Below are 23,350 nucleotides of genomic sequence, written 5' to 3'. Positions count from 1 at the left end.
TGCTCCGTTTTTGATAGAATCATTATTTTGAAACGTAAAAGCACAGCTAACAATCTGATAAACGATGTATTGACAGTAAAGTACAGTACAGGATGCGTTTCAGTAAATATACATGGATATTATTACAGTGCTGTGTTGATACACAGCTATTTCTTTGTTTCACATTCTGAAGACCAGATAGCAGCCGCGAGCCCGTGGCAACAGCAGTTAGCGGCACGGAGGCGCAGCTCGCGTCTCATCTACGGGAGGCAGGCAGGATGCTGATGCAGAGGTGATGCAGGCAGGATGCTAATGCAGGGGACAGGGGACTAAAATTATGCACATAAATGGAATGATATAAAGCTGGAGGATGTGGATTCTGTTTTAGATTGTAATAAACCACATGGATTTTACAATTTATAGAGTCTTGTGTCTCCTGAAAGAAAAAAAATGATTGTATAAAACACAAAATTTGATATTTGGTATAATTCGCTTATGCCATTTTGTATATTACTACTTAGACAAACATAAAAATGAAAAATAAATTAAGTCAATAATCAAGAAAAGTGCTATGGCACATAGTAAAATAGGATTCTGGGGGCAATATGTTTTATAAAACCTGTTTTTGCAAAGGAAACTCACAAAGGCACTTTTAGATGCAAAAAAGGGACAATTTTACTCCCTTCGGTTATAATTTAATAACTCCTGTTTAGAAACTGTTATTTGAAAGATTCTTTTTTCTGGTACATCTTGGCACCTAGTGGAATCAAACAATATAAGTTGCAGGGAGCTGGAGCAAATAGAACCTGAATAACAGACTTTCAAAAAAAAACATTCTGAAAAAAAATCAAAAAGCGCCTATGATTTTTTAGTGTTTATTGCAATATTTAAAACATATATGATGTTATTTATGAAGAATTACAATCATATTTTGTAGTTCAAAATTTAAGGTAGAAAATTTACAAAATATCTTAATGGAACATGATCTTTACTTAATATCCTAATGATTTTTGGCATAAAAGAAAAATCTATAATTTTGACCCATACAATGTATTTTTGGCTATTGCTACAAATATACCCGTGCTACTTATGACTGGTTTTAGGGTCCAGGGTCACATATTGGTTTTATTCAGCGTGATGAATCGTTTAAACGAGTCTGACTTGAATTTAACTTTGAACACTCCATGCCAACGTTAAATCCAAGATTCTTTGATTCTCTGAGTTTGTTCTTGTAAAGTGTTTACCCAAGTGTGAACGCTCTTAAATATTGACTAAATATTTTGGCAGCAGAGTGTGGTCTGTCTGATCATTTTACCAGCTGCAACAGTATGGCACCTTAAATGTTTACCATTTGTAGCTCAAATCACAACATTTAACAAAATAATACCTAAAAGTATTTGCTCATAAACTCATTTCGGTTTATAAAATGTGGAAAGTCAGCATTTTGTCTTTCGTAATGCAAATTAAAAGTGTACAGGTGCATCTCAATGAATTAGAATGTCATGGAAAAGTTCATTTATTTCAGTAATTCATCCTTTTTTCAGATGAGAGCAAGTTTTGTATTTCATTTGGAAACCAAGGTCTTAGAGTCTGGAGGAAGGGTGGAGAAGCTCATAGCCCAAGTTGCTTGAAGTCCAGTGTTAAGTTTCCACAGTCTGTGATGATTTGGGGTGCAATGTCATCTGCTGGTGTTGGTCCATTGTGTTTTTTGAAAACCAACGTCACTGCACCCGTTTACCAAGAAATTTTGGAGCACTTCATGCTTCCTTCTGCTGACCAGCTTTTTGAAGATGCTGATTTCATTTTCCAGCAGGATTTGGCACCTGCTCACACTGCCAAAAGCACCAAAAGTTGGTTAAATGACCATGGTGTTGGTGTGCTTGACTGGCCAGCAAACTCACCAGACCTGAACCCCGTAGAGAATCTATGGGGTATTGTCAAGAGGAAAATGAGAAACAAGAGACCAAAAAATGCAGATGAGCTGAAGGCCACTGTCAAAGAAACCTGGGCTTCCATACCACCTCAGTAGTGCCACAAACTGATCACCTCCATGCCACGCTGAATTGAGGCAGTAATTAAAGCAAAATGAGCCCCTACCAAGTATTGAGTACATGTACGTAAATGAACATACTTTCCAGAAGGCTAAAAATGTTTTTTTTATTGGTCTTAATAAGTATTCTAATTTGTTGAGATAGTGAGTTGGTGGGTTTTTGTTAAATGTGAGCCAAAATCATCACAATTAAAAGAACCAAAGACTTAAACTACTTCAGTCTGTGTGCATTGAATTTATTTAATACACGAGTTTCACAATTTGAGTTGAATTACTGAAATAAATGAACTTTTCCACGACATTCTAATTTATTGAGATGCACCTGTATAAGTGCTAAACTAAAATTCTGCATTATTATATCCCAAAATGAATTAGTATAAACATTTTTAGTAATTAACTATTTTCAAAAAATTCTAAAAATCAAATATAAATCTAAAAAAAATCACCCTTTTCGAAATAGAAACTCACCCTGTACCAAATAATAGCCCAGCTAATGTTAGATGCTTCAATGTATTATGCCTTGTCTGTATTTACAGGAGCTGGTGTTTACGAAGAACACTCTGGAATGGATGAGCTGAGACCTGGAGAAGAGAGTCTTGCATCTGTGCCCAGTCCCAAGCAATCAGATGTTGATGACCACAGCTGTTTATCTAAAAACGTTGCCTCTGTTGGAACACAGTGGGAAGACCACATCTTCGAGGAGCATTGTTACATCAAGAGACAACACAGTGTAACTTATGTAAACCAGTCAACACAGTGCGATACTTTCAAGCCTCCTATTCTGATGAATGACCATGACTTAAATCTGTACACCGGTCTCCCACTCCACATATTTCATACCCTCGTAGCTGTTCTGCATCCCCATGGGAATCTGGCTTACCAGACTGAAATTAGACTGAAAATAGCCTGTGACGTCATCACCCGGCGCGACCACAGTATAAAAGGGCGCCGGGAGAATACGTCATTCTCTTCTTCGTCTTCAAGGACTGTTTTGTTTGAAGTGTGCATTTCTGGTAAGAACGATTATTCTTCTTTACCATGGCGAGCACTAGTAAGGCATTTAAGAAGTGTGTGTCCTCGTTATTTGACACCTGATGACACACACGATCTTTGCATCTTTTGTTTGGTCGAAGAGCACACACAATGTCCTCGAGGGGGCAGTTTGCGTGCACTGAGAGTTTTTCCTATAAAAAAGCTCCGCTCTCGTTTGTCTCTCTTTTTGAGGAAAGAGGGACAGCCATCATCTCCCCGTGGTTCAGGACCCTCCGCTGCTGAGGCACGGAGGAAAATGAGCTTGTGGGGATCGCAGATGGACCTGGTTGATGAGTTGAAAAAGGGTCTTTCCCTTTCGCGCTCATCAGTCACGGACGAGAGTGAGCTACTGGACGACGATGCTATCTCTCTTACATCGTCTGATCCATCGTCTAGTGCTCTGCTGACTCAAAGCCAGGATGAGCAGGAGATGTCAAATGAGGACGAAGAAGTCGAGACTGAGTCCTCCCAATCCTCCTGCCCTGCGTATGATGAGCTGCTTGAGGTTATGGATTGCGCCACAGCAAGGCTTGACTTGGAAGCGGGCCAAGAAAGTGACACCTAGAGGCCGCCTCGACAAGCATTTTCTTTCTAGCCATAGCCCTCCAGCTCAGGTTAGCCTTCCATTTATTCCCGATCTCCACATGATCCACAAGGCTTGGAAAAATCCATTCTCGTCTCGCATCCATAGATTCCAGCATACTAGTTATGCCAACATTGAGGGGATGCGTGAGAATGGTTATGAGAAGATGCCCCCTGTTGAAGAGACGCTGGCCTGCTATCTCTCTATGGGAGAGACATCTTCTCTTAAGGCTCCCTCCCTGCTGTTCAAACCCCTTGAGGATACATCTCGTTTGAATGGCAGGGCATACTGCATACTGCAGCAGGTCAGGCTGCAGCCTCGTTGCATACCATGGTGGTGCTTCAGGCTTATCAGGCTGATCTGCTGAAAGACCTGGATAAAGGTCAGGGTCTATCCCCTGATGAGGTGGCTGAGTTGCGTCAAACCACGGATCTTGCTCTGTTTTCTGACTTTTTAGGTTTGACCCCCCCGTGCTAAGTCGGGGCCTCCTGCTGTTGACCGATTATAGTGATGGTTTCACTCATCGGTACTGGATACAGGCTGGTGATAGCCCTCATCTTCGGCTTGGACACGCAGCCTGAGTCTTTCCTTAACCATCATGCACGTTCTCTGAGCTAGAGCTCCTCTCGCTGAGGCATTGAGGAACTCAACACTCCATAGACGGTCAGGCCCGCGGGTCCTTCCTGTCACACTGCCCTTATGGTTGAACCAGTAATCGGCCCTCTGAGGAGTGGGCTTGAGTACACTGCGTTCCCTGAGGTACGAGGGATTTGTGTTTCTGCGGAAACCCCTCTTGTATGCTTCTGCTCTGAGGAGCAATAAGATCTGTATGCATGAATAGTTATTGGGTCCCGCTATTTCTTCAGATTCTATCGGGTCTGGTTATTTGTGATCCACGCTCTGTATCGAGATGCATCGAGAGCATGAGACCTGTCTCTTATTGGGCCCTGCTGGGTTACCCCTTCTAATCTAGCGCTTCCTTCTGGTTGAGCTGAGAAGTGCTCATCTCACTGTGAGGGTTAGCTATGAGTCGCTCCCAGTATGTGCTGTAAGGGCCCGCCTCAGCTTGAGAGCCGAGAGTGCTGCTCCCGAAATAACCCATTTGCAACAAACTGAGTGTTAGGTCCGTCTCTGTCACCTCCTTGGACAGTTGGACCCTGGGATATTGATCGCTTTGGTCGAGCTGGGTTCCTCTCTCTCCTCGCTAGGGGTTGAACCCTCTGCTCTTGAACTCCGTGGCAGTGACATCAGGTAGTTGGGCCGCTTGCTGCTTCCCTGATAAGCTGCCTCTATTTGGGTCAAGCCAGGCAGTGCTCCCCTCACCTCGGAGGGTTGTCTTTGAGCCTGCTGCTCTCGATTGAGCATCTGTGGACTTCTCTCATCGAGTCCTCCGCTTGTTTGAGCTACATTGAGTAGCAGCCTCAGGTTGTTAGGCCTCTCTCCGCCTCCCTGTTGAGCCCCTCTCCTTGTGGGTCGAGCTTAGCAGTGCCCTTGGTGGTTTCATATGAGCACGCCCCTCTCGAACTGAGCGTCTGAGTCCCCCTTCTATTTTTGAAGTTGGGCCTCTGCTCTTATGAGCTCCGGATAGCAATCATGCCAGGCAGCTGGGCCATCTCCTGCCACCCTGGCGGGTTGCTTGTTAAGTGAGCTAGATGTGCTCCCCTCACCATGAAGGGCCTCTTGCAAGCACGCTGCTCCCTTCTTGGCATCTGTGAGCAGATGCTTCGGAGTCTGTTCTGCGAGCGTGCCACAGTCACGTAGGATTTAGACCGTATCATAGTACTGAGACTGCTCTCATTAGAGTTACAAATGACCTGCTCTTATCATCTGATTGTGGTTGTATCTCTCTATTAGTGCTATTGGATCTTAGTGCTGCGTTCGACACTATTGACCACAACATTCTTTTGCATAGACTAGAAAACTTTGTTGGCATTACTGGAAGTGCATTAGCATGGTTCAAATCGTACTTATATGACCGCCATCAATTCGTAGCAGTGAATGAAGAGGTATCATATCGATCACAAGTGCAGTATGGAGTACCTCAAGGCTCAGTACTAGGGCCGTTACTCTTCACGCTTTACATGTTACCCTTGGGAGATATCATCAGGAAACACGGTGTTAGCTTTCACTGTTATGCTGATGATACTCAGCTCTATATTTCTTCGCAGCCCGGCGAAACATACCAATTTGAAAAACTTGCGGAATGCATAGTCGATATAAAATCCTGGATGACGAGTAATTTCTTACTGCTAAATTCTGAAAAAACAGGTGTTAATTATAGGACATAAAAACTCCACACGTAATAACCTAGAACACTGTCTAACACTTTCTAAAATCCTGTATGGTAAGGGTTACGCGCTGTCAGCCTCGTTCCCTTTCTCTGAATTGGTTTAGGCCCCAGTCCTCGCCTTGGCCTCCACTCAACTTGTGTATCTCTGAAGATACATTTCTGAACAGGGTGTTGCTACCAAAGATCTGTCAATTTAGTTCTTTGAGTAGGTTTATTCAGAACCGGCGGTAGCCCCCCTGGGTGGCAGGCCAGGGTCTGGTTTGGTTTTTAGACACCTGGCCGTATCCCCTTAAAGGAATCTCTTTCTTCTGATTCAAAGCCTTGACCTCTGCCCTAGGCTTGGGCTTCCTAGCCAAGCCCTTAACAGGTAAGTTCTTATAGGGTATGCAGCTCAGGCCCTTGGCCGAAAGGGATAATGTCACTGACAGCCATCAAGACGTCCTTGGGGCAACTCCCATGGCTATGGTAGAGTTGGTACTTAGTGCTCACCGTGGTTTCTGTCATGCACTCCCCTCAGCATGGCGGCGTGGGTATATCATTCCCCAAAGCGACCTCTAGAGAATGCCGTTTGAAGTTTCCTCGGAAGGGAACATCTCAGGTTCCGTATGTAACCATGATTCCCTGAGAAGGGAACGAGACACTTTGTCCTCTAGTTCCCTTGCCATGCTTCGGACATAAGCTTCAGACGAAGCAGCGGATGACGTGTTCTCCCAGCGCCCTTTTATACTGTGGTCACACCGGGTGATGACGTCACAGGCTGTCGCCGGCCAATGTTATTGTCGTGTTTAGATGTATGCTTCAGACACCGGTCACGCTGAAAGCGTTCCCCAAAGCGACCTCTAGAGGACGCAGTGTCTCGTTCCCTTCTCAGGGAACCATGGTTACATATGTAACCTGAGACATTTTCCCTCACCATTGAAACATGCTGCTTTTTCAAGGTATCGTGGAAAAAGTGCCAGCTTTTATTTTTCTTTACGCCCTGAATAAGATATCACGGGTTCATCGAAATTATCCATCCTCAGTTAGCTTTGACGAAACTCCTCTCAGCTAGCGCGTCTTTTCAAAGTAATTTGATAATAATAATAATTTATGCATTTAGCAGACGCTTTTATCCAAAGCGACTTACAGTGCATTCAGGCTATACATTTTTTACCAGTATGTGTTCCCTGGGAATCGAACCCACGACCGTGAAAAAAAAAAAGTTAAAACATTTTAGTGAAAATATTTTCACTTTTTTAAAGTGAAAGCAGCCTTGTCACCTGACCTGAATACTGCGCACTGATTCGCTAAAATGGACTTATCAGCGTCTGTTCACAAAAAACAAGGGTGCTTGTAGTAAAACGTGAACTCGCGATGCCTTGAAAGGGGAAAATACCGGCTTTTTTGACAAAATATGTTTAGGGTTCCGATCGCGCTATATGTGGAGAATAATGCACGGCACTTAGCAAATTTTTTTTAAAGTGGTGTTTATCGGTTTTTGCAAATAAACTCTTCATATATAAACATTTTAAAATGTGTGTGTGTGTGTGTGTGTATATATTAGAGATGCACCGATTGACTGGCCGGTTTTTAGCATGACCGGCCCGGCTCGGTGACCGGCCGGTCAGTCTCACATCTTGTCGATTCCGAGCCGATCCTTTTATTGCCAGTGGCACCGGCAATGACGTCACAACCACGCGCACACTCACAGTCGCGTGTAAACATGTCGTTTCGTGTGAGAATGATTCTAATTTTAATTGAATTTAGTGTAAACGGCGACTGATAATGTATTTATGTCGTGCCAGATGAGGCTTGCACAGCCTGAGTGAGTGCGTGAGAAAGACAGCACACATACTCAAGTAACTCACATAAATTTATAGATGCATTCTGCAGTAGAAAAAAAAAAGATATTTACAAAATATGATTTAGGTAAGCAAAATTTATACGGCCATGAAGTTTCCCCGAATATCAATATCAACACAATTGTATCGTGTTATACAATAGTATTTCAATAAACAATAAGTTAAAATTAAGTGACTTAGATTTTAGACAAAATATTGACTGTTTTTGCTCAATTTCACTGACGAAAATAGTTCCGATCAAAGCCACAGCAGAACTGTGTCTCCGAGCAACACAGCGGTGTTTCGTTACTGAATGAATCCACGTTTTTGAATTAATCGAGTGAGTCAATGATTCAGTGGCCCATTCATAAAGACAATCACTTGCCTCGTTTCTGAATGAATCAGCCGTTTGAATGAATCGGTTGAATGAATTAATAAATGACTCACTTATTAAAACAGACGTATCTCACTCTGTCCCACGGGCAGCTTTGGGGCTCTCTGATCACTGTTTAGTTCATCTTATACCGACCTACAGGCAGAAACACTCATCTAACTTACAACAATGACAAACCATGGTTCACTGCAAAACTCAGACAGCTCTGTCAGGCCAAAGAAGATGCTCACAGGAAGGGGGACAAAGTCTTGTGTAAACAGGCCAAATACACACTGGAAAAGGACATCAGAGTGCCCTCAGGGTTGCATCCTCTCCCCACTGCTCTTCTCCTTCTACACCAACGACTGCACATCTAAAGACCCCTCTGTCAAGCTCCTGAAGTTTTCAGACGACATCACACTCATCGACCTCATTCAGGACGGTGACGAGTCTGCTTACAGACAGGAGTTTAAAGAGCTGGCTGTCTGGTGCAGTCTTAACAACCTGGAGCTGAACATGCTTAAAACAGTGGAGATGATCGTGGACTTCAGGAGGAACCCCCCTGCTTCAAAATCACTCTGGACCCCTCATATTCAGCACACTCCCTCTTTGAACTGTTGCCATCTGGTCGACGCTACAGAGCACTGAGCACCAGAACGACCAGACACAGGAACAGTTTATTCCCTCAGGCCATCCATCTCATGAACACTTGACAATAACTGTGGATCACACAACACTATTTATACACTTACACACTTATTTATCTAACAGACATACTTAGTCTACATTTCAATTTTGCACTAATATACCTGTTCATACAAAACTATCTATTGTAATATACCTGTACATACAATTGCCAATGTGTACATTGTATTCCTTATTTACTTGTTCTATATTTTATTTATTTATTTTATTTATTATAATTTTTTTTAATCTGTGTTTTTGTTCTGTCATTGTCATTCTGTTGCATTGTGGAAGCTTCTGTCACGAAAACAAATTCCTCATATGTGTAAACATACCTGGCAATAAAGCTTATTCTGATTCTGATTCTTCTGATTCTGACATTTTGCAGTGTAAATGCATTTATGGCACCTCAACTTCATCAAACTGTCTGTGTAAATGCATCTAACGCCACTTCAGATGCAGTTTCTGCTTCCTCAGCAGCGGAAATATAGAGTTTGTTAATACTAATTTGAAATTTCATTTTAATGATAACAACTCTACAGTTTCTTATTATTCTAACTGAATTAATTGAAACAGTAAGAATTTGATGTGAAAGATGACATTTAATAAGGTTAGGGGAAAAATTACCATTTATATATATATATATATATATATATATATACACCCCACAGACACATATTTTAAATTGTGTATATATAAAAAATATTTTGACAGTTTAGTTGAATAATTGAATAACTGATGTCAGACAAACACAAAATTATATATTTGCAGACTAGCACATTGTTAGTTGTAATGCAACAACAAATGCTTTGCACTGAAAGAAAGAGATGAAAGAGATTAGATGGCTTGATCCATGCCCTGACCTGAAAAATTAACTGTATTCATAGAGAGCAAACTGATAATACTGTCTTACCTGAGCTCTCCTGAAAGATGGCAAAAAACCCATCAAAGTTCTTGTAACCATCTGAGATGAAAAGTAACGCCACTTCAGATGCAGTTTCTGCTTCCTCAGCAGCGGAAATATAGAGTTTGTTAATACTAATTTGAAATTTCATTTTAATGATAACAACTCTACAGTTTCTTATTATTCTAACTGAATTAATTGAAACAGTAAGAATTTGATGTGAAAGATGACATTTAATAAGGTTAGGGGAAAAATTGATGGCAAAAAACCCATCAAAGTTCTTGTAACCATCTGAGATGAAAAGAATGTGCAAGGAATTGCCAGTGCTTTTGATTGGAGGTGGTCGCTCATTTCCACAATAACGTCCAATCACACGTGAGTTCAAGCTCTCTCCATCCCTCACTTCAACATAGTCATACTGACAGCTGTGGTCAAACTCCAAACTGAGCATCATGAATCTGAGATAAAGAAAATGACAAGTTCAGGTGATTAGGATATGATTCAGGTGTCAGGATATGCAGTGCTTGTGTGATGATATACAGTCTTAGTAAAGTAATGAAGATTAGAGAAGTCTCCACAACTAAGCTTTCGTGATGTCCTGCAAGGTCAGTAACACAGATTATGTAGATAGGTTTGCATGGTTATCCGTTTGTTTGTTTATTTATTCATTAATTCATTAATTCATTAAAATTTACATCAGTAAATCTGGTCCAAAAATGTCTAGGTTACATAATTAACTGCTACTAAGTAGTGGGAGTGAGACTCTATTGTTGTTGTCAGGGAATATCAGACTCTGAGACACAATTTTAGTAATACGGCAGTGGATGTGTTAGGGAGAACAGATTCAGAGAACAACAGAGGAATTCTGTTAACATGGTTTTATTAACAGCAATGAGCAAACACACAGGTGGGAAAGATGGCAATATGCAACACAGGTCAAATCAGTCAAGTCACCATTATTTATATACCGCTTTTTACAATGTAGATTGTGTCAAAGCAGCTTTACACAGGTGAGAACAGAGAAGAAAGGAGAACTTGGAACACTGGTGTAGGATATGCTGGAGCAATGAATTGCAGGTATGTCGAGAGCAGCTAAGTAGTCGTGTTTCCGACTAGCCTGAGGCTGACGCATACACACTGAATCCGACTCAAAACGATGTAGTAAACAGTACATGCCAGACCAGTATGTAGTGCTGTAATTCTGCCACAGAGATACACTAAAAACGGTGAAGAAGACTTGGAGTATGCGCATAAACCTTGCGTGATGTATACCAACCCAACACAACAACAAGAAAAGCTAGTAAAGTTATATAGCGTTTCAGAGCGAATCAGACAATTTAAGATTCGATCAGACTGGTGTTGAAACAACCCAAAGAGCCAAATTCAACAAAGAGGCCCAGGATAACAAGACAACATCATAAATCTGTCCACGATACCCTGGTGCCATGAGTCTGAAGCAAGTCCACCAACTAGCCGCTTTGAGCAGCTCACAGCATTACAACAAAAGAACACTTATTGATAATTCCAACTCAGGGAGGAGTTTGGGAAATTTGGGGCAAGTAAACACATCATGACCATCAAATGGAAATCCATGATGAAAATCATGAGGTAAAGACTTCATTGGGTGGTTTCCCACACTCAAGACAAAGACCAGGCTCCTTCTAGACTTTTTGACCTTTTGCTCCTCACAGAACACATCCTCACATTCACAAAACAACACAGAGACTGTTTACACATATAAATGCAGCAAAATGATGCTCAAAGGACTTATGAACAAATATAATTCCTTTGCACAACTCCATATCATGTATGTAATCATGTTCTAATCACTCATTGTGTATGCCTTTTAATAACTATTGAATAGTTTATAGGTTTATATTTATGTTTGGTATGTATGAGTTTGAAGATACTTTCTTGAAACGTTCCTATCAATCAATTATTTGTAAAATGTATCAGATTCTTGTTATAGAAACCACTGTGAGAGCGGGAAAATTCGGACCATGTGACTAACAAGATAACATGTTGATTTATGTATTGGGAGGAGAAACATAGTAACACCCTGAGCTAAAACAATGTCTAATTGGTCAAGACACCATTTGGGATGTGTCCAACAGCCGAGTTTAAAAACTCAGGACACCAGTAAATTTTGCTTTTGCCACCACTGCTTTTTGCTGCTTCTTTTGCCACTGCATTTTGCCGCTGCTCTGGCTTACATGCCAGCTGCTCCTCTATACACGATGAGAAAATTCATCTAGTCTCGTCGCCTTATTCTCTTAACTTCTTTACTTCAGTTCTTTTCTGTTGAGAGTTTTGTGTTCTGAGTTATGTTTCGATGCAAAGTCGTTTCTCCGAGTCCAACTCCGACTGTGCTTGCATCAAAACTTCAACCAGCCCACTGACTCTGCACCATTCGTCAGCCAATGCCCAAGACGTCACTCTGAATGACTACTGAACCTCCAGCCAATCAACAACCTTGGGAAACCCCTTTCTGCAATGACTACAACAAAGAGAACCCCCTACACAGTCAACGCAAGTACCTCCAGATTCTAGCTGAACTGGTCCATTTAATATAAACTCAATGCGAGGGTTAATTAAATGATTGATGGTTGTTCAGGTCTAAGCAATTGGACATATTGCTATAAACTTGGGATTTCACATTTTCACTCTCTTAAGCTCATTCTTTCCTCACTTTCTGTCTTTCTGCAACTTGTGTGAATGTGTGAGTGCATGCTTTTACGTGTTGGATTAGTTTATATGTCTTAGATTTATCCAATAAAGTCTTATTTATATTGAAAAGAGAAGTATCTTGTTTTGTGCTTACAATGTCTTAAACTCCCGATCTTGTTGCCGTGCTAATAAATAGTGTTTTCACTATATTTTGGATGTTAATATCCATTGCAGAGTTGATGTTACGTGGCTCATTCAATGAATCGCTGGCCGACTCAGTGATCAGCTGTAAACAGCGATTCGGTCTAAATTCCCTATAAAACATAAATAATTCCCTTGAGCTAAATTGACCTGTGTCCCTAACAGTTAATAAAGCTAATAGGCTCAGTAGATTCTGCAGCACGAACACAAGCATGTAGTCCGCCGTTGTGATGTTGTGTACGTGACGTAACGGTGTCTGACTAGGGTCGAGACGTGGGGTGATGACATCATCGTTTAAAAAAATATACAGATTGGCGGTACACACGAAAACACAAAAGGTGTCATTTTCAGATTTATCCACTCTGGGACCCGGTTTCAAAAAATAGCGGTTTCAGGCTCCCAAAACGCTGGATCTGTCTGGACGAAATACGGATACGATACAAAGTTTTTCCGTATACAGCTAAACCCATTTCTGTGTGTACGGAGCCTATGTTGTGGCCTTGATTAGCGCAGTGATGGGTGACAGGTGCAGGTGATCAGAACTTAGGCGATCAGAACTTAGGCGATGATGAACGAGGTGAGGGAGGGATGGTGGAGCCTGGTACTTCCTTGACAGGATGAAGTTAAAGAATAATGGACATTCCTTTATATTACTTTATATTTATAGTCATTATTTTTGTTTTCTTTGAACACAAAAAGTATTCTCGTAGCTTTATCCCATTAGCACTATCCCTTTAAGCAGTGCTCTAGGTTATTATGTGTGGAGGTTTTTGGTTTAATAATTAAAACCTCTTTTTTTCTCTTTCTGAAATTAGTAGTAAGAAGTTACTAGTCATCCAATATTTTTTATACCAAATATGCATTCAGTTAGTTTTGTGAATTGCTAAGTTTTGTCAGGCCTCGTCAGGAAGAACTATAGAGCAGAGTATTGTCTGCATAATAGTGAAAACTAACTCCATGTTTCGTAAATGTTTCTTAAGATGTTATCTCTTAAAGGTAGCAAGGTGAAAAGCAATGATCCTAGTATTGAGCTTTGCGGAACTCCATAACAAACTTGTGATTGATATGATACTTCATTTACTGCTACAAATTGATAACAGTCAGGTAAGTAAAGTTTTAACCATGTCAATGCAATTCCACTAATGCCAAGATAATTTTCAAACCTATCCAAGAGAATGTTGTGGTTGACAGTATTAAAGGCAGCACTAAGGTTCAGTAACACTAATAGAGAGGTGGAACCATGATCAGATAATAAGTTAAAGGGATAGTTCACCCAAAAATGAAAATTTGATGTTTATCTGCTTAGCCCCAGGGCATCCAAGATGTAGGTGACTTTGTTTCTTCAGTAGAACACATTTGATGATTTTTAAGTCCAACCGTTGCAGTCTATCAGTCGTATAATGCATGGCAATGGTAACAAAATCTATGAGTGTAAAAAAAACATGCACAGACAAATTCAAATTAAACCCTGCGGCTCGTGACGACACATTGATGTCCTAAGACACGAAACGATCGGTTTGTGCCAGAAACCGAACAGTATTTATATCATTTTTTACCTCTAATACACCACTATGTCCAACTGTCTTTGGGCGCGCGCACGGCTTCCGGTGCGTGAGGTGTGTACGCGCTCTGGCGTAGTTTACGTTAATGGGTGTGTTGATATCCAGCCAAAGAGCAATCAACCATAACTTCAGGCGAGCAGCGTGTGAAGGGACTAGACGGCCCTGCATCCTTGCCCGATGGCCGTGTAACGGGTGCGGTTCTCGTCCGGACTGCGGGTTCGGCAGCTCACGACTCTGGCGGCACGGGAGTCCCTCTACGCACCCCTCCTGGACCCACGAGGACACCAGCGTGCATGCACGGGGAAGAGACCGGTCTCCCGAGGTGAGGCTCGGCATTTCAAGAGCGGCGATGATGAGGCTCCATTCGGTTTCTGCAACGGTTGGACTTAAAAATCATCAAATGTGTTCTACTGAAGAAACAAAGTCACCTACATCTTGGATGCCCTGGGAGTAAGCAGATAAACATCAAATTTTCATTTTTGGGTGAACTATCCCTTTAAGTTAATTGTTACTCTGATAAGTGCAGTTTTAGTGCTATGAAATTATCTAAAAGCTGACTGGAATTCCTCACAGATACCATTTCTTTCCAAGAAGTAGCATGGTTGTGAAGACACCACTTTTTCTAGAATTTTTGATAGAAAAGGGAGATTTGAGATATGTCTGTAGTTAACAATTCTTTACAATTGAGTTGTGTTTTTTAATATGAGGTTTAACATCAGCTAGCTTGAAAGATCTTTGGGACGTATCCTAATAATAATGATGAGTTAATATTAGGAAGAGATTCTATGACTTCTGGAAGCATCTCTTTTAATAGCTTGGTAGTATAGGGTTTAGCATCCATGCTGTTGATTTAGATGATTGAGCAAGTTAACAATTCTTCCTCTCCTAAAGCAAATAATGATTGAAATGGACTGATGGACTGACGGCCACGGTGGAGACGAGGGAGTTTTGAGCCATGGTGGAGCCACTGGGTCAACAGGCCGAGGCGGAGTCCAGGTCTTGGAGGTTGGAGGCGGAGCCCGGGGATCCTCCGACCACGATGGAGCTGAAGACTGACAAACCCAAAGCGAATCCGCTCCACAGATGGAAAGCTGAGCATGAGCTGAGGGACTGGCAGGATGCAGTGGGGCAGAAGATGGCAAATGGCTCATGAGAGGAGGTGAGAGAGGGAGGCTGGGTGGGTCTTCATGACAGACGGGACTTTCTAGGCAGGTGTTTGCCACCCACACACACCAAAGTGCAACTCCCAGCACAGGGAGCGTGGCAGATAGGGGAATAACCTCCGTGGTCATGACAGGACAGACAGATAATTCAGGGCAGAAAGACAGTGCGGGCATGACCTCCGTAGTCATGATAGGTCATAATCGGCCTCCTTGGCCGTAACAGGACAGGCCAACAGTTCAATTCAGACCTCCATGGTCGTGACAGTACAGACAGACAGTTCAAAACATGCGGATGGTCCAGGACAGACAGACAGTTCAGGGCAGACAGACGGTTCTGGCGAGAGGAGAACGGGCATGTCTGCACATAAGTCCTCTGAGCTCAAGAGCCCTCAGAGGTGGAGCTTTCCTCCGCACCCTCAATCTCCATTGTATCTTCCTCCGAGGGCGTTCTTCATTACCGGCTCATGCACCTGGTCAGACATCAGATGAGGCTCTAGCTCTGGGGCGATCCTCAGCTCCTAATGGTCACTCCTAATGGCTCGTCGGTCACGGTGGGCTCTGGCTGATGGTCCGCACAGCAGGGTGATGTTTGGCTGGGCTCTGGGTCTGGTGTCATCATCCGCTGGTCCGACGGTCATGGATGAATCGCATGATACCAGCGCTCACTCCATGTAGTTCGTGAAGCTCCCTTGAATGCTCTCCCTGGACAACTGCGCATGTGTAGTGGTGTTCAGTCCGACGTGCAAGAACGTGCTCAGGCAGTCGTCCGAGAAGATGGTCAGATGTTGAGACCAAGGAACTCCTCCAAATGCTCTTCAAGGGAATGGCTCCAGGCAAAGCAGGCTCATCACGGCAAAGTGGTCCATGGTAATGGAAACCAAAAAAAAAAACTGACAAAACGGGAAAATGAACGGGGAAGAATCACGGCTGTTGGTTGAGTCTTCTGTCACACTCTGAGTCAAGGGACAGACATGTAGACGAGATTGTGAGCAAACATGCTTTATTAATCCACAAACAGGAATAATCCAGACAATGGCAGGTTGGTGACACGAGGTATAGACTTACAAGACCCGACCAACAATGAACAGGCAGGCAGCAACTTAAATACACAGAACAAACTAAGATAATGACTAGACACCTGAACTGAATGACGAAATCCAATCAAAAACCATGACAACTAACAAGGCTGTGAAGATGGTGCAAACAGAAAGTTCAAACTAATAGAAACCATGACACCTACTGTAAGTTGATATTAAAATCACCAACAACTACGATTAACGATTACAATATCTGTAAATCCTATTAATTCAAAGCGGAATAATTTCATGTATATTTCCTGGTGTTGCTGCTGCAGAGCCAGTACAGAGTACATTTGCTACTGCCACTTTATCCACAGACAAGCTGCTGTTAGCATGTAAGACATTCCGCTTTGGCTAAAGAATTCTTCACATCATCATCACAAATGATCGTCATCACAAACCGTTCCCCCTGTTTTACTTGTGACATTATGTGTTTTTGCATCAGCATTTTTGAAAGGATGTTGCATTTGAGCAAAATTCTCATCTAGAATGGGGTACATGACACTGTCAGTCTTTGCACTTGGTAATGCTGGCTGTAAAAAAACACATTCTCCATTCTGAGGGTGAAATTATTCTTGCACTGAAGTAATTACATTCTAGTCTGTAGCTCTTTAAGGCTATTGCTTTAGAACCATCAGCCGATAGATTAATGTGATTCTATAGGGTTTTAGACAGTGTGACTACTGACATCACGTTAATTTGCACTGTAGAGTTCTTAAAGGGGTCATCGGATGCCCATTTTCCACATTTTGATATGATTCTTTAGGGTCTTAATGAAAAGTCTATAACATACTTTGGTTAAAATTTCTCAATGGTATTGTAAAACAACACCATTTTTACCCTGTCAAAAACAGCTCTGTTTACAGCAAGCTGCTTTGTTGCATGTTCCTTTAAATGCAATTGAGCTCTGTTTACCCCACCCCTCTCTTCCGAGCTGCTCTCTGAGAGACTGTAAACTTTAGCTGCATTCATCGTGAAACTTGCTAACTAGCACATTATTAGGAAAGGCGATTTGCAACGATTCATAAAAAAAACAAAAGAACGTATACTCACATTTCTTCTGTAGGTGAAGCTGGATCACGAATAATTTGTGCGAACATAGATGCATTTAGGTAGATCGGGGGCGAATTCCCTTCAAAAACAAAGGTAATCAACTGTGTCTTCAGTGGTTCTGATGACGGGAGTAAATTAAGACTGCTATGTTCATTATTACATCCAACAACAAAACATTATTACATCCTACAACTGCTCTGGCGTCGAAACAATGGCAGACTGATGACAGCTCACTCAGGGTAGAGCTGTGATAAAGCCAAAGACTAAAGCCAAAGACACTGTCAATCAACAATCGTGGGAGGGGCTTGTGCAGAACTACGTAATTCTGCCAAGAATCTGAGATCGGCTTGATATGAGAAAGGGGTTTGGATTTATCAAGATTAAAAAAAAAAAAAGCACTGGGTTGATTTTTATCATTATAGGGTGGTTGTGTACACACACTGCCAACACACATATCAGTTCAAACAACATCTAAAAGTGAATTTTGAATCCAATGACCCCTTTAAGAAAGAATAATATAGAGCACATATAAATAAACTGTGCGGTCAGTGGCACAATTCATTCTTGGTGAACTCCCTCAAACAGAATTATCTGACCATTTTATTGACTGCCATAAATATTTTATTTCCAATTAAAGGATATTATAATTTTTCTTAGACTTTTAATTGGTAGCATGTAAACATAAAATACAGAATAATAGTCCCTGTCTTTTATTAATCCAAATTCAGGTTTTCAGGTCTATGTTTTCCTCCAGCATGAAGAGGTAATATTTTCCTGGCTCTGAAACACTGACATGCATTTATTTCCCTTGCAACAGGCCAGTAATTAACTATTGCCAGACTTCTTGAATGTGTCAGATTTTCCTGATTGTTCATAAGTACTTCATAAGAATTGTATTGGAGATAAACATAGGATATCTAGACAAAACCAGCCATCTTACTGATGAAATTCAAAATTTCATTACAATAATGTTTGACCTTACTGTTGGATTTGGTAAGTAAGACATGATGATGATGATGATGATGTTGACTCGAGACATGAAAACATCTGAGGAACATTTGACTTGATTTTGTTGGATTAAAATGCTACTTTGACTAATAATTGACTACACAAAAAATAATAAATTTGGTTGCATTTGTTAAACATCAGATATGCTCACTAGAAATTTAGAGTAGAGGGCTGCATTGGGATTGGGATCTTGTAGGATGCAAATCTCACGGGAGCAGGCAGTTTTATCTTTACTGCGGGCGGGAGTGGGAGGACAAGAAAATATACCGCAGGTCCTGCCATCCTGCGATTTGGCACATAACTGTTATGGGGCTGACAAGCCGTGAGACATGCGGATCCATGTGCAAGCTTTATTAAAGCAGAGAGGTCAGAAACACAGGCAGGGTCGAACAATGGCAAACAGAAATAGTGAGTGAGTGATATGAAACAGCTGTGTGCAATCAGTGCTGTGTGCAATCAGTGCAATGAATGATGGGATATGTAGTCCGGGGTGATATGCAACAGTGTGTAGTGCGAGAGTCAATGAAAATGGAAAAGGTGACCTCTGATGGTTAGCAGACGGAAGTTCATGGACCGGATACGTAACAATAACAAGAAAAATGGAAATGACAAACGTCAAAATCCAAAATATTTTGTTTCCATACGTAAAATTCAAATTTTACCGTCACTGTTATGCATTGATCATAAACACAGCTCAAAGGCTTCCTACCAGTGACCCTCCTTCACAAAACCTAACATTTAGTGCAGTTTTATCATAAGTAGAATGCAAAACATTTCAATACATGCATTTCAGTCAAATGTAATTTATGAAATATTTCAAACCTTTAACATACACAGAAAAATTAACCGACGGCAACAGTTTTAAAGTTGCCCAATTACATGAAAAAAGGCGGACCTGACAGCCCTGCATCCAACACAAGCTGCAGGAGACAGATTTGACTGATCACGGGTCGAGAATAAGGAGAGATGACTGAAAAAACCATGGTAGTGAATTTGCTTCTCAACAGATCCTAAGCTCATTGAAAAAAATAATGATATACAAAAAAATGATGTACAATATTAGAATGTTTGCAGGTGCGGGTGGAAGTGGACACAAAAATCGTGAGAGATAGTGGGAGGTAATGCTTAGGAATTCAGCAGGAACAGGCAGGAGCGGGATTAAGAAAACAGTCCAGTGCATAGCTCGAAATATAGAGTTAAGATTTAGGATTAGTCCTGACCACTTAGACCTTTTTTGTCATATTACCCTTATACAATATTAAAATCAACAAATCACCATTATATCTGCTTGTGCACTAATACACAAAGCACATAAAAACATTCCCTGAATCTCAGTATGCGTAGTATCCATCCAAAATAGTATGCGAGACTATTTAGCATGGATTTCAGTGTTTGATTTTAGTATTTGAGTATGAATCTCATAGGCCCTGTCCCAAATGGAACACTTCATGTGCACTTGCGGTCTTACGGACTTACAATGGCCGCCGCGTGCGCATGTCCATTAAGTCCACGAGACCGTAGGGTGTCCCATTCATCATTTTAGCATTCAGAAGGGTGCTCATGAGCGCCCCATTGCAGCCGTTATACGCCCTCGATCCGCACTTCTACTGAGCCCGCACTGGGGTGAGCTCCGCAGCAGACTTCTACCCGACAGTCAAAGCGGCATTACGTCACGAAAGTGCGGACTCAGAGGAAGACCACGAGGGTTTAGGGTGCCATTTGGGACAGGGCCAAAGCATAGTCTGTTGAAAAAAGTATGCCAAAAGTCCTTTAATGGCTAATATTGCCCACAACCCATAACACTTTGGAACTACAAACGTGGTGGATGTGTGTGAGATTGACAATTAGAGATGCCATGAAAGGGGTTTGAGTTATTAATTTGAGTTATTAAATATCTAACCTGATTAAACTGATTTTAAACTTTTAGAAAGATACAAATAGCTCACAGATATGTTTGGTCATAAATTTCCAGGTTATTAAATGCATAATAATTTGCTAAAGAGTTCTCAGCATGAGAGACCCATAACTAGTGGATCAATGGCCTGTTTTTTCTCCAATACAGTAGGAAAAATGTTCAATTGTATATTATTTATTTAAATAAAATGTGGAATCTGTATATGAGGATGTAACTGTTACAGATAAGTGACAGGAGGTTGACAATGACAGAATGTATGTAACCATACAACAGGTTTCAATGGTTTCAAGGCACAATTTCATCTCCAAAACTTGCCTATTCTTCTACTACACACAAGTTTTTCTTCACAAAAATAGTACATACTTTTAGGGCATAGTATAAGTTGTGAATTTGCATGCAGCAGGTCACCTGCTTTGTTCCTGAATAAATCAGCAGGTTTGAACAAAACAGTTGAATAAATGAATCAACGACTCATCAAGACATTGACTTATCGCCAACTACTGGCATTTTTAGTTTCATATTTGGAAGTATACTTTCATTTTTTCAGCATCATTTCATATTTATAAATTAAAAATGTCATATGTTAAAAGATTAAGGGTGCAGTTGTAACGGAGCTGACGAGACGAGAGACGTGCGGATCCATATGCAAGTTTTTTATTAAAAGACGTGGTCACAAACACAGGCAGGGTCGAAACACCAGCGAACAGGTATGGCACTGGCAAAACACAAGAGCAGTCCAGTAAACAGGCGTGGGTCTTCGATCGGCGAACAGAATCCAGAGGGCTAGACAAAAGGGGTAATCCGTAAACACAAACGATAGTCCAGACAGGAGCAAACAGAGTCCAAACGGCAAGACGATAGAGCAATCCGAAATACACAGGCGAGGATCTACATACAAGGAAACAGGCAAGGCAAGACTAGACTAAACTAGGAACTATGAACTATGAACTATGAACTAGACCGGGAACTGGCTCCGTAAAGTCGCTATCACCAAGCATGGATAAATGCTAACACTGTGATAAACGCTGAACAATACTCGGCAGTGAGAGAGAGGAAGTCCATGGCTTATAAAGCGTGTCTCATTGTATGCAGCTGTGTGTGTGTAATCAGTGCAATGGATGATGGGAAATGCAGTCCAGGGTGATGTGTAACAGTCTGTGTGGTGTGAGAATCAATATAATGGGAGAGCGACCTCTGGTGGCAATCGGCCGGAAGGCCACAGACCAGATTCGTGAGAGGAGTATCCCTTTAAGTAGTACATAATGAATCTATTCACTTTATACTTGTATTCACATTTTATGTTAGATTCTTAAAACAACAATTTAGCTTAGAATATTTAGATACTATATAGCTGTTACTAATCAAATTAATCTGTATCAGCAAAATCCATTTTTGCACAGCAGAGTTGGGGTTGAGGTTGCATTGGTAGTGGCATTTAGATGTATTTGCACAGAATCAATGTCTTCTGAAGAGAAACAATAGGTGTGTATGTGTGTGTGCTTGAAAACATGGTTTATGAGTACATAAATGTGTTTTGTATAATTTAGTAATAATTTTTCATAGCACTATAAAGTCACATCTCTAGCATTTGTAAAACTGTTGCCAGCCACCACCAGCATTTCACAAAAGTTTAATGCCACCCAGAATATTTTGTTGTATGAATATCTGAAGATGCAACGTGTTAAAACAAAGAACAGAGCCTATGCTTTATATAAAATAAAAATAAATAAATAAATAAACAAACATTTTATTCTAGCTTCATGCAATCTTTTTTTTTTAAACACAAGTTTCATGAAACTTATAAGTTTCACAATAAGTTTCATGAAAAAGCAACATTTTGAACAAAATCTGTGAAAATCGCGTTTTTGTGGATTCAGAACAATGATTAAAACTTAGATGGAATAGATCACTTCCATCAACACATCCAAAGCTTGCGCAATTCTAAACCACTTTCTGGATCTTCTTTTCATTCTATAATGTTAGGCAGTTTTGATTTATATAATGATTAATGTTTTATGATCACTTTATTTTACACGTTATGTATCGCCTTACATATGTGATTGCTTGTTTCTGCTTCTTCGTTGCGTTTCGATCCAGACATTCAATACTCTTTCAGAAGATGCGTAATAGCGCCTCCTACTGTATAACAGTGAAAATCGGAAAAGCCAAAAAATTCTGTCAATGCTGGCAGTGAAGCGTGGTCTCAAATGACAGAAAATGCTGTCAATGGCGGGGAAAGAGTTAATAAACAAACTCCAGATGGTTTAAAATGCAGCAGATAGAGTTCTTGGTTATACTTTATTTAAGGTGTCGTTGTTACAGTGTAATTATACATTTAAGTACTGAGTAATATTAATTAACTACATGTACTTATGTACTATATGGTTAGGGTTAGGATTAGGGTTTGTCTTAGGGTTACTTGCATGTAATTATGCATAATTAATTGTTATTATAATAGTAAATACATGCAACATATGTAATAAGGACACCTTAAAATAAAGTGTTACCGAGTTCTTACTAGAACGAGAAAGTATGATCATATTAACCCGGTGCTGTCAACACTGCAATGGTTCCCTATTAAACAATGTATAAATTACTGTTTACTTTTAATGCCCTGAATGGTTTAGCACCTCAATATTTGAGTGAGCTCTTATCGCATTATAGTCCTTCATGTCCACTACAATCTCAAAACTCTGGCCATTTGATAAAACCTAGAATATCAAAATCAGCTGCGGGTGGCATATCCTTTTCCTATTTAGCTCCCAAACTAATTCGCGATTCGCAATGGCGCCGACGTTGATGGCTGCCTCCATGGCGTGCTCCGCAGTTGTTTTTATGTTTTTGTTAGTTTGACCTGTCTTTAGTTATATCCCTGCAATCAGTTTCACCAGAGACGAATTGCTGGACATTCGGCAGTACACACCACCCGATATTTCACCGGTTTTCGATTATTCTGATGTTTTGCTGGACATTGTAGTCAGGGGAGC

At 41.0% G+C, this 23,350-nt stretch overlaps 2 protein-coding genes across 2 annotated transcripts in view; one reads left to right on the top strand and one right to left on the bottom strand.

Moving 5' to 3' along the window:
- The window catches only part of pamr1b (peptidase domain containing associated with muscle regeneration 1b), a 99,408-nt gene that overhangs the window by 34,213 nt on the left and 41,845 nt on the right, over positions 1 to 23,350 (bottom strand). The window contains exons 5-6 of the mRNA XM_016515890.1: positions 10,004 to 10,173; positions 9,725 to 9,775 (exon numbers count right to left, since the gene is read on the bottom strand). Of these exons, the coding sequence (XP_016371376.1) occupies positions 9,725 to 9,775; positions 10,004 to 10,173 (221 nt within the window). The remainder of the gene's footprint in view (positions 1 to 9,724; positions 9,776 to 10,003; positions 10,174 to 23,350) is intronic.
- Positions 3,099 to 4,943, top strand: LOC107710986 (uncharacterized). The gene is made up of 2 exons (XM_016515889.1): positions 3,099 to 3,451; positions 3,489 to 4,943. Exons 1-2 carry the CDS (start codon positions 3,318 to 3,320, stop codon positions 4,009 to 4,011), a joined length of 657 nt encoding a protein of 218 aa, XP_016371375.1. The 5' UTR covers positions 3,099 to 3,317; the 3' UTR covers positions 4,012 to 4,943.

Source organism: Sinocyclocheilus rhinocerous, unplaced genomic scaffold (genome assembly GCF_001515625.1).
Source record: "Sinocyclocheilus rhinocerous isolate Xijiao unplaced genomic scaffold, SAMN03320098_v1.1 scaffold2041, whole genome shotgun sequence".
NCBI lineage: Eukaryota > Metazoa > Chordata > Actinopteri > Cypriniformes > Cyprinidae > Sinocyclocheilus > Sinocyclocheilus rhinocerous.
Note: the sequence above shows the minus strand (reverse complement) of the source record. Positions and strands in the feature narration are given on the sequence as shown.